This window comes from Equus quagga, chromosome 7 (genome assembly GCF_021613505.1).
Source record: "Equus quagga isolate Etosha38 chromosome 7, UCLA_HA_Equagga_1.0, whole genome shotgun sequence".
NCBI lineage: Eukaryota > Metazoa > Chordata > Mammalia > Perissodactyla > Equidae > Equus > Equus quagga.
The window spans coordinates 131,163,529-131,176,054 of record NC_060273.1 but is presented as its reverse complement, the minus strand read 5'-3'; the positions used below and the strand labels follow the sequence as shown (position 1 = coordinate 131,176,054).

At 37.2% G+C, this 12,526-nt stretch overlaps 1 protein-coding gene across 1 annotated transcript in view; it reads right to left on the bottom strand.

The window, feature by feature from the left end:
- ANKRD31 (ankyrin repeat domain 31) overlaps positions 1-12,526 on the bottom strand; it is a 129,985-nt gene that overhangs the window by 83,041 nt on the left and 34,418 nt on the right. Inside the window, exon 9 of the mRNA XM_046668181.1 lies at positions 12,319-12,428. Within this exon, the coding sequence (XP_046524137.1) occupies positions 12,319-12,428 (110 nt within the window). The remainder of the gene's footprint in view (positions 1-12,318; positions 12,429-12,526) is intronic.

Genomic DNA, 12,526 nt, shown 5'->3' with positions numbered 1-12,526 from the left:
TCTTCTTTACTACTTCCTTTCTTCTGTTTACTCTGGATTTCACTCACTCTTCTTTTTCTAGCTTCTTAAGGTAGAAGCTGATGTCATTGATTTGAGCGTGTTCTTCATTTCTAACACAAGCATTAATACTGTACCTGCCCCAACAATGACTCTTTTCATGACATTCCAAAATATTGCTACATTGCGTTTTCATTTTATTTTAGTTAAAAATACTTTCAAATTTCCCTTTCATTTTCTTCTTTGATCCGTGGGTTATTTAAAAGTGTGCTATTTAATTTCCAAATATTTCAAGATTTTACAGAGATCTTTCTGTTACTGATTTCTGATTTAACTCCACTGGTATCAGAGAATATACTATTTATAACTTTAATCCTTTCAAATTTATTGAGACTTGTTTTACGGCCCAGCATATAAACGATCTTGATGAATATTCTGTATTTGAAAAGAATGTGGGATCTTCTATTATTAGGTGAGAAGTTCTATACATGTCAAATAGGTCAAGTTGGTTGATAGTGCTGTTTAAATACTCTATATCCCTACTGATATTCTGTTTATTTGGGTTACCATAATAAGTTATCAATCATTGAAAGAGTGGTAGTGAAATCTCTCACTGTAATTGTGGATGCCTATTTCTCCTTGAAGTTTTATCAGTTTTTGCTCCACGTAGTTTGAAACTCTGTTACTAAGAGAATAACTATTTAGAATTATTATGTACTCTTGATGGAGTGATGCCCACATCATTATAAAATAACTTTCTTTATCCCTAATATTCTTTGTTCTGAAATCTACTGTCTGACATTAATGATGCATTATATATTAGTACATAGTGACTCCAGCTTTCTTTTGATTGGTATGGTAGGATAAATAATGGTCCTCCAAAAATGTTCACATCCTAATCCCCATAACCTGAGAATGTTACCTTATATAGGAAAAGGGACTTTACAGATGAGATTAAGTTAAGAATTTTGGGAAGGGAAGATTACCCTGGATTATCTGTGTGAGCCCTAAATATAACCACAAGAATCTTTGTAAGATGGAAGAAAGAAGATCAAAAGGGGAGAAGGCAATGTGACAAAAGAAGCAGAGACTGGACTGATGCGGCCAGGAGCAAGGGAATGCTACAGCCCCGAGAAGCTGGAAGAGGTAAGAAACAGATTTTCCCCTAGGGCCTACAGAAGGAACCATCCCTGCTGACACCTTGATTTTAACCCTTTAACACTCATCTGGATTTCTGACCTCAGGACTGTAGGAGAATAAATTTGTGTTAATTCACTAAATTTGTGGTAAATTGTTACCATAATAGGAAACTAATAAAACTGATGTTAGCTAAGCATATTTTTCCCCCACTCTTCTAGTTTTAACCTACTTATGTCTTTATATTTCAAATGTGTTTCTTAAGTCAGCATTATAGTTGGGTCTTGCTTTTTCATCCAACCTTACAATCTCTGCCTTTTAATTGGGGATGTCTTGACCATTTACATTTAATGTGATTGCTGATATGCTAGAGTTTGAGTGTATCATCTTGCTGTTTGTTTTCACTTTTTCCCATCTGTTCTTTGTTCCCTTTTCCCTCTTCTTTTACCTTCTTTTCGATTAACTCTCAATATTTTTTTTTAACATTTTTTTTTTAAGATTTTATTTTTTTCCTTTTTCTCCCCAAAGCCCCCCAGTACATAGTTGTGTAGTCTTCGTTGTGGGTCCTTCTAGTTGTGCAGCGCACGAACTTAACCACTCGGCCACGGGGCCAGCCTAACTCTCAATACTTTTTGTAATTCCATTTTGTCTTCTTTGTTGACTTATTAGCTATAACTTATCTATTATAATAGTTCCCTTGGGCTTTATAGTACACACATTTAACTTATCACATTCTACCTTCAAACAGTATCCTCACTTAAATTTTACAATAGTATACTTCCATTTGTCCCCTCATGGCCTTTTTGTTGTTACTGTTATGCATCTTACTTTCACGTGTTAAAAATCTCATAATCCATCGTTGTTACTTTTCTTTAAACAGTCAATTATCCTTTAAAAACTGATTAATAAGAAAAAAATCTTGTATTTTTATCCATATTGTTACCATTTCCAATGATCCTCATTCCTTTGCAGATTTCCATCTAATACCGTTTTTCTGCCTGCAGAATGTCCTTTGACATTTCCTATAGTATGGATCTGCTGGTGATGAGTTCTTTCTACTTTTGTATGTCTGAAATTTTGTTTCACCTTGATTTTTGAAAGATATTGTGCTGAGTACAGAATCCTAGGTTCTAGTTACAGAATTCTAACTATAGAATTTCTTCTAGTACTTTAAAGCTGCTGCTCCACTATCTTCTTGATTACATTGTTTCCAGCAAGAAATTTGATGTCATCCTTATCTCTATTCTTCTGTACATAACATGCCTTTTTTTCGTATCAGCACATATATATTTTTTCGATTTCTTAAATGACTGAATATTACTTCATTGGTTATAATTTACTATTCACCTAGTTTAGATCTTTTCTAGTCATTTTATTACTATAAACAATGCTATAATGAACATCCTTATAAAAATTTCTTTACATATTTAAGCAAGTATAGCTATAGAATAAATCCTTTTTAAGTAGAATTGCTGATTCAAAAGAACTGTGACTTAAAATTCTAATGAATGTAAATAAACTGCCCTGTAAAAAGAGAGAATAAACTTATACTATTACCAACAACATTTGAGAAAGCTTACTTTTTCCACATTCTTGACACTGGGAATTCTCAAATATTTAAATATTTGGCATTCTCTTAGGTGAAAGTTATACCTCTTAATTTGCATTTCTTTAATCATGAGTGAGATGTTAATCTTTTCAGGTATATATATTTAATTTTTATTTCTTTTTCTGTGAACTGCTTGTTCTTGGTCTTGACCATTTTTTTCCCCTTACTGTTTTATAAGAGCTTTGAATGCTAATACAATTAACCCCTTGCCATGCGTTACTAATATTTTTTTTGTGTTTTATGTTTGGTTTTCTTTAGGGTATTCTCCATACAATTTTTTAAAAGTATGTAGTCAATTTTATCATTCTTTTCCCTCCTAGCTTCTGGGTTTGAATCATTCTTTAAAAAGCCTTTTTCCACTCCAAGATTATAAAAAGATTCCTGTATGTTTTCTCTTAGAACGTGTTTTTTCCAGTCAAATCTTTGGCCAAACTGGAATTAAGTTTAGTATAAGGAGTGCTATAGGGGTCCCATTTTGTTTTTCACTATTTATTGCTTAGTCCTTTTTGCTACCAATTTGAGAGGCCACCTTTATCACATACCTGCCCCATATTCCCATTGTATCTTGCTTCTCCATCTAAACTCTTTATTCTGTTACACTGATTTATCCTGTGCCAGTACCAACTGATTTTAACTTCTATGGCTTTTTAATTGCTTTCATATTATGTAGAGGAGGTTCCTGCCTCTCCACTCTCCCTTGGCTCTTTTGGGCTAGTCTTTCATATTTACTTTTCTAGCTGAAATTTAGTATCATTTTATAACATACTCATAGCTAACCCTCCAGCCCTATAAAGCAAAACAAAATAAAACAAAACAATTAACAAACAAAAATCTGTTTTTGAGCTCTTATGCATTTATAGAATAATTTAGGGAGAAGTAAGTTTCTTATAACACTGAATCTTTATGATAAAGTATAAGGTTCTTCTTTCCATTTATTCAAGTCTTTTTTTTTATGTCCCTCAGCAGAATTTTTAAACTCTCTTTTCATAGGTATGGCACATTTCTTATTAGGTATGTAAGCAAGTATTTTCTCTCTTTTGTAACTATTATAAATGGGCTCTTCTCTTATATTTTCTAACTGGGTAAAACTTATATATGAAAGGTATTTCTTTTTGTCTTCTTTTGGTTTATTGAAATTTTTTTAACTTTTTAGTTGGAAATAATTTCAGACTTACAAAAAAGTTATAAAAGCAGAAGAAAGGATTCACCCATTGTTAACATTTTGCCCACTTTAAATCATTCTATCTTCCTCTTTATATACAGACACACACACTCAGGCACATACATACATAAAGAATATCTTGTATATACCATGCCCCTTTTCTCACCAACACTTAAATGTATTTTTTCTGGAAACAAGGACATTCTCCTGTGCAACCAAATTATTAAATTCAGAAAGTTAACATGAATATAATGTTATTATTTAATCTATAGTAATTATTTCAATTTTGCCAATTGTCCCCTATCATTTTTTAACCAGTCTTTCTAGATTGTTATTGTTTCTGAAAGTTTTAAAATTTATTCTTTTGGGTTTTATAGACACATAGAAATAACATCTAAGAATAATAATTTTGTCTTCTCCTTTCCTATATTTATTCATCTTGGTATGATTTCTCAAAGCCCTAAGCTATGCTGGTCACACCACAAATAGGACAAACATCTAAACTTGAAAAAAGTTCTGTAACTATTCTCTCCAAAGTATAAGTATAGAAAAAATACCAGTCTATGAGCCAGAAGTTCAGGATCAAGTCCTAGTTATGCTACTAATGAGCTGTGCAATGCTGGGAAAAATCCTTAACCCCTCTAAACTTCCTCATCAGTAAAACAAGGAAGTTGAGAGAGAGAATCTCTAAATTCCTTTTAGTATCAGAATTCTGTTTCTGTAAATTATTTACTTAAAGAATTAACGACAGACAGTGATGTCAGTATCATGGCGGAGTGAGCACTCTCCTTGAGCTCTCCCCTCTAAAGTACAACCAAAAGGCTATTCATATTCCAACAGAAGACATTCACACAACACAAAAGACGTCTGAGAGACCCACGCAGCCATACATATGAAGGCAGTGGGGCTGGATCCTCTGGAGGAAGTAGAAGCTGTTAAGGGGGACTTTTCTCCTCCCAATAGCAGCCAGCAACCTCGGGACAGTGCATGGCTCTCAGAGGAAAGGGGGAAGGGGCACCTCTCTGCAGGAACACCATTGCTTTCCGAGTTCCCTCACAGCCCAAGGGAAAGCCCCACACACAGAGGAGACTGAGCTGTTGTGGGGGTGTCTCCATCAAACTAGCACCCCAGGAGAGTAGCTGATGAGGGCCCAGGGAGAACGCTGGGATCACACAGAAGAAAGAGAGTGCCCCTGCCCCCCCAGCACTCCTGCCCTGCAATGGCCCAGAGTGCCACACAGAGAGAGAGGTGGTGGTTAGGAAAGGTGCACAGGTGTAAGAAGGCACCCCTTCCCCCACCTGGCACTCCAGCCCTGTGATCGCCCAGAGTGCTGTGCAGAGAGAGAGGTGGCAGCTGGGAGAGATGGACAGATGTAAGAAGGTGCCCCTTGCCGCACCCAGCACTCCAGTCCTGCGATGGCCCAGAGTGCCGTGCGGAGAGAGAGGCGGTGGCGGGGGGATGAGCACAGGTCTCTATGATTGCCCAGAGTGCAGCGTGGAGAGAGAGAGAGAGGCAGCAGCTGGGAAAGGTGCGCAGGTGTAAGAGGGCACCCCTGCCCCCACCCAGCATTCCAGCCCTGTGATCGCCCAGAGTGCCGTGCAGAGAGAGAGGTGGCAACTGGGGGAAGAGCACAGGTCTCTGTGATTGCCCAGAGTGCCAAGCGGAGAGAGAGGCGGTGGCTTAGAGAGGTGCACAGGTGTAAGAGGGCGCCCCCTTCCCCCACCCAGCACTCCAGCCCTGCAATCACCCAGAGCTCCACACAGAGGGAAAAGCAGAGGCTGGGGGAAGCACAGGTGAAAGAAAGCACCCCTCCCTCTGCCTGGCGCTCCAGATCTGCCATTGGTCAGAGCATCACACAAAGAGATAAGGAGTCAGCAGCTGGAGCTGGGGAGCCTTGGATTGTACTGGGCCCAGAATACACAGTGCCTGATCCCCACCCAATGGTGGCAGGTGGAAGGTGTGGCCAGATAACAACCATGTGAAGGCAAAAATCCATGCCCTCAAGCCATATGAAAAAGCATATTGAATCTCCAGACCAGAAGGAAAGTGACAAGTACCAAGAAGACACAGAAATAACCTAAATGACAGCTGACATGATGGAGGACCAAATTAGCAACTTAGAGGACAGTAATATAGAAATGCTTCAGAGGGAGAAGAGAGAACTAAGACTAAAAAGTAATAAAGAAACTCTCAGAGAAACATCTGACTCAATTAGGAAATACAACATAAGGATTATAGCTATTCCAGAGGGAGAAGGGAAGGAGAATTGAGCAGAAAGCTTGTTCAAAGAAATAATAGCAGAGAACTTCCCAAACCTGGAGAAAGAGGTAGAAATACAAGTGAATGAAGACAACAGATCTCCTGATTACATCAATGTAAAAAGACCTACTGCAAGGCATAGAGCAGTCAAGCTGGCAAAAGTCAATGACAAAGAAAATATACTAAGGGCAGCAAGGCAGAAGAAAATAACTTACAAAGGAATCCCTATCAGGCTTTCAACGGATTTCTCAGCATAAACCTTACAAGCTAGGTGAGTGAAACGACATACTCAAAATTCTGAAAGACAAAAACTTTCAGGAAAGAACACTCTATCCAGTGAAACTATCCCTCCAGATACAATGGAGAAATAAAAACTTTCCCAGATAAACAAAAGTGAATGGAGTTCATCACCACAAGACCCCCCCACAAGAGATCCTCAAGAAGGACCTCATACCTGAAAAGAAAAATAGGAAAAGGGCTACAAAGTCTTGAGCAAGGAGATGAATAGGTAGGCAATAATCAGAAAACAGCAGCTCTCTATGAGATCAGGTTATTAAACACTTAACTTTAACATTAAGAGTAAAGAGAAGGAAAATACCAAAAAAACCCAACTCATCACTTTAACCAAAAGCTCACAACATAAGATGGAAAAAGATATGACAAAAATAACATAGAAGGGGAACAGGAAAGGGACAGAACTGGCATAGTCTAAGGAAATAAGAGTCTATCAGAAAATGCACTATAGGGGCCAGGCCCATGGCCAAGTGGTTAAGTTCACAAGCTCCGCTTCGGCAGCCCCAGGTTTCGCTGGTTCAGATCCTGACGTGAACATGGCACCGCTCATCAGGCCACGCTTTTCATAATATTCTCTTATAATCTGTATTTCTGTGGTATCTGTTGTAACTTCTGTTACAACTAATCTGTTGTAACAGATACAATCCCAAGAGGCAGCGTCCCACATGCCACAACTAGAAGGACCCACAACTAAAATATACAACTATGTGCTGGGGGGATTTGGGGAGAAAAGGCAGAAAAAAAAAGAAGATTGGCAACGGTTGTTAGCTCAGGTGCCAATCTTTAAAAAAAAAAAAAAAGCAAGTTCTGAAAAAAAAGAAATGGACTATGTCATTTATGAGATTTTTTATACAAATCTAAAGGTAACCACTAAACAAACAATTAGAAGAGAAATATATATGATAAACAAGGAGAAAATGAAGAAAACTATCACAGAAAACCACCTAATCAAATTGGTAGTCCGAAATACATGGGACAAGAAACAAAGGAAATGCAGAAGAACCCGAAAATGAGCGATAAGATGGCAGTATTAAGCCCTCATATAACAATAATCACTGTAAGTGTAAATGGACTGAATTCTCCAATCAAAAGACAGAGTGGCAGGATGGATTAAAGAACAAGACCCAACAATATGCTGTATCAAGGACACACATCTCAGCTCCAATGACAAACACAGGCTTGACAAACACAGGCTTAGAGTAAAGGGATGGAAGATGATACTCCAAGCTAACAGCAAAAAAAAAGAAAGCAGGTGTTGCCATACTTATATCAGACAAAGTAGACTTCAAGACAGAACAGGTTAAGAGAGACAAAGATGGGCAGTATACAATGACAAAAGGGACACTCCACCAAGAAGACATAACACTTATAAACATATATGCACCCAATAGAGAAGCACCAAAGTACATAAAGTAACTATTAACAAACCTAAAAGGAGATATCAATGACAACACAATAATAGTAGGAGAACTCAACATCCCACTTACATCAATGGATAGATCATCCAGACAAAAAAGTCAAAAAGGAAACAGTGGAATTAAATGAAAAACTAGACCAGATGGACTTAATAGATATATATAGAACACTCCATCCAAAAATAGCAGAATATACATTCTTCTCAAGTGAACATGGAACACTGCCAAGGACAGACCATATACTGGGAAATGAGGTAAGCCTCCATAAACTTAAGAATATTGAAATCATATCTAGGATCTTTTCCGACCATACTGCTATGAAACTAGAAATCAACTACAAGAAAAAACCTGGGAAAGGAACAAAAATGTGGAGACTAAACAACATGCTACTGAACAACCAATGGATCATCAAAGAAATAAAGAGAGAAATCAAAAAATATCTAGAGACAAATAAGAACGAAAACACACCATACCAACTCATATGGGATGCAGCAAAAGTGGTCCTAAGAGGGAAATTTATAGTAATACAGGCCCACATTAACAAACAAGAAAAAGTTCAAATAAGCAATCTTAAACTACATCTAAGAGAATTAGAAAAAGAAGAACAAAGCCCAAACTCAGCAGAAGGAGGGAAATAATAAAAATTAGAGGAGAAATAAATGAAATTGAAACAAAAAAGGCTACAGAAAGGATCAATGAAACAAGGAGCTGGTTCTTTCAGAAGATAAAAAAAAAAAAAACCTGACAAACCCTTAGCCAGACTCACTAAGAAAAAAAGAGAGAAAGCTCAAATAAATATTAGGAATGAAAGAGAAGTTACAACAGATACCACAGAAATACAGATTATAAGAGAATATTATGAAAAACTATATGCCAACAAACTGGACAATCTAGAAGAAATGGAAAAATTCTTAGACTCTTACAACCTCCCAAAACCAAATCAAGAAGAAATAGAGAACCTGAATAGACCAATCAGTAGTAAAGAAATTGAAACAGCAATAAAAAACCTCCCCCCCCAAAAAAGGTCCGGGACCAGATGGCTTCTCTGGAGAATTCTACCAAACATTCAAAGAACATTTATTACCTATTGTTCTCAAACTATTCCAAAAAATTGAGGAAGATGGAAAAATTCATAACACATTCTACAAGGCCAACATCACACTGATACCAAAGCCAGACAAGGACAACGAAAAGAAGGAAAATTACAGGCCAATATCGCTGATGCACATAGATGCAAAAATCCTAAAAAAAAAAAAAAGCCAATTGAATACAGAAATATATTAAAAAGGTGATACACCATGATCAAGTGGGATTCATACCAGGGACACAGGGATGGTTCAACATCCACAAACCAGTATGATATACCACATTAACAAAATGAGGAACAAAAACCACACGATAATCTCAGTAGATGCAGAGAAAGCATTTGACAAGATGCAACATCCATTTATGATAAAAACTCTCAATAAAATGAGTATAAAAGGAAAGTACCTCAACATGATAAAGGTCACATATGACAAACCCACAGCCAACATCATACTCTGGGCAAGAACTGAAAGCCATCCCTCTAAGAACAGGAACAAGATAAGGGTGCCCACTCTCACCACTCTTATTCAACATAGTACTAGAGATTTTAGCCAGAGCAATTAGGCAAGAAAAAGAAATAAAAGGTACCCAAATTGATAAAGGAAAAAGTGAAACTCTCACAGTTTGCAGATGACATGATTGTATATATAGAAAACCCTGAAGAATCCACTGGAAAACTATTAGAAATAATCAACAACTACAGCAAAGTTGCAGGGTACAAAGTCCAGTTAAGAAATCAGTGGCATTTCTACAATGCAATAATGAACTAACAGAATGAGAACTCAAGAATATGATCTCATTTACAATCACGACAAAAAGAATAAAATATCTAGGAATAAATGTAACCAAGGAGGTGAAAGACCTATACAAGGAAACCTATAAGACGTTACTGCAAGAAATTGATAATGCCATAAAGAAATGGAAAGATACTCCATGCACATAGATTGGAAGAATAAACATAGTTAAAATGTCCATACTACTTAAAGATATCTACAGATTCAAAGCAATCCCAATCAGAATCCCAGTGACATTCTTCACAGAAACAGAACAAAGAGTCTTAAAATTCATATGGGGCAACAAAAGACCGTGAATTGCTAAAGCAATCCTGAGAAACGAGAACAAAGCTGGTGGCGTCACAATCCCTGACTTCAAAATATAGTGCAAAACAAAGCTATACTAATCAAAACCGCATGGTACCGGTACAAAAGCAGGCATACAGATCAATGGAACAGAATGGAAAGCCCCGAAATAAAACCACACATCTATGGACAGCTAATCAACAGAGGAGCCAAGAAGAGAAAGTGGAGAAAGGAATCCCTCTTCAATAAATGGTGCTGGGAAAATTGGACAGCCACATGCAAAAGAATGAAAGTAGACCACTATCTTTATCCATACACAAAAATAGACTCAAAATGGACCAAAGACTTGAAGGTAAGACCTGAAACCATAAAACTACTTATTTTTGAGGAAGATTAGCCCTGAGCTAACATCTGCCACCAATCCTCCTCTTTTTTGCTGAGGAAGACTGGCCTTGAGGTAACACTCATGCCCATTTTCCTCTACTTTATATCTGGAACGCCTGCCACAGCAGGGCTTGATAAGTGGTGCATAGGTCGACACCTAGGATCTGAAGCGGCGAACCCCAGGCCGCTGAAGCGGAGTGTGCGAACTTAACTGCTGTGCCACTGGGCTGGCCCCAAAACTTCTGGAAGAAAATATAGGCAGTATACTCTGTGAGATCAGCCTTAAAAACATCTTTTCGAATACCATGTCTACTTGGACAAGGGAAACAAAAGAAAAAATAAACAAGTGGGAGTTCATCAGATGAAAGAGCTTCTGAAAGACAAAGGAAACCAGGATCAAAACAAAAAAACAAACCACCAACTGGGAGAAAATATTTGCAAATCATATATCCAACAAGAGGTTAATCTCCATAATATAAAGAACTCATACAACTGAACTACAAGAAGACAAACAACCCAATCAAAAAATGGGCAGAGGTATACATGAACAGACATTTTTCCAAAGAAGATACACAGATAGCCAATAGGCACATGAAAAGATGCTCATCATCACTAATCATGAGGAAAATGCAAATCAAAACTACACTTAGATATCACCTTACACCCATTAGAATGGCTATAACGAGCAAGACAAAAAATAACAAATGTTGGAGAGGTTGTGGAGAACAGGGAACCCTCATCCACTGCTGGTGGGAATGCAAACTGGTGCAGCCACTACAGAAAACAGTATGTAGATTTCTCAAAAAATTAAAAATATAAATACCATATGACCCAGCTATCCCACTACTGGGTATATATCCAAAGAACTTGAAATCAACAATACAAAGAGACTTATGCACCCCTATATCAACTGCAGCATTATTCACAATAGCCAAGATGTGGAAGCAACCCAAGTGCCCATTGACTGATGATTAGATAAAGAAGATGTGGTATATATATGTACAACGGAATATTACTCAGCCATAAAAAAAGACAAAATCTCCCCAGTCGAAACCATATGGATGGACCTTGAGGGTATTATGTTAAGTGAAATAAGCAAGACAGAGAAAGACAAACACCATATGATTTCACTTATTTGTGGAATATTAACAAACTTACTGACAAAGAGAACAGTTTAGTGGTTACCAGGGGGAGGGCGGGGAGGGGACCACAAGGGGTGAAGGGGCACATTTATCTGGTGTCTGACAATAGTGTACAACTGAAATTTCATAATGTTATAAACAATTATGACCTCAATAAAAAAAAATTCAGGAAAAAAAAGAAATAGAATTAATGCTGAATCCTGCTTCATTCTAACAATATGACATTTATTTAAAACTACATAATCTAATCTAAACAAAATCCTTTTCATATTAAGAAATATATTACTTTAAAATTTTATTTTTAATTAATAAATATTTTTTAAATTTAAAAAAGGGGGGTCAGCTAAATCATTTATGGTTTGTCCACGTGATGCAGTGGTTCTCAAAGTGGGGTCCCTGGACCAGCAGCATCAGCATCTCCTGTGAACCTGTTAGACATTCTGATCCTTCTGGATCAGAAACTCTGGGCGGGGGGCCCAGGAATCTGCATGTTAACACATCCTCCAGGAGATCTTGATGCATGCTCAGCTTCAAGAATCAATGGTATAATGCAGGGGTCAGCAAACTTTTCCGAGGAAGGGCCAGATAGCAAATATTTTCCATTTTGCAGGTGATACAGTCTCTGTCACAACCACCCAACTCTTTGGAGTGCTAAAATCAAGAAAACACGATACAGTTGTGCTCCAATAAAACTTTTATTTAGAGACACTGAAAAAAAAAAAGAAAAGAAAGAAAGCAATAAAATATGCCTCACCTTTTTTTCCTGCAAGTTTTTTGTTTTTCCTGATCTGTTCTCTACTCTTGAGTCTGGATGAATGCATATTCTTCCTTTTACCTTCAATCATTAAAGCAGGATTCTGCATTCTTGAAAAATAAATGTGTTTTTAAAATTACTACCATGTTCTTTACAACCACTCACAGAAAATCATACCAAATTTTGACTAAATTTTAAAACTCAGAGT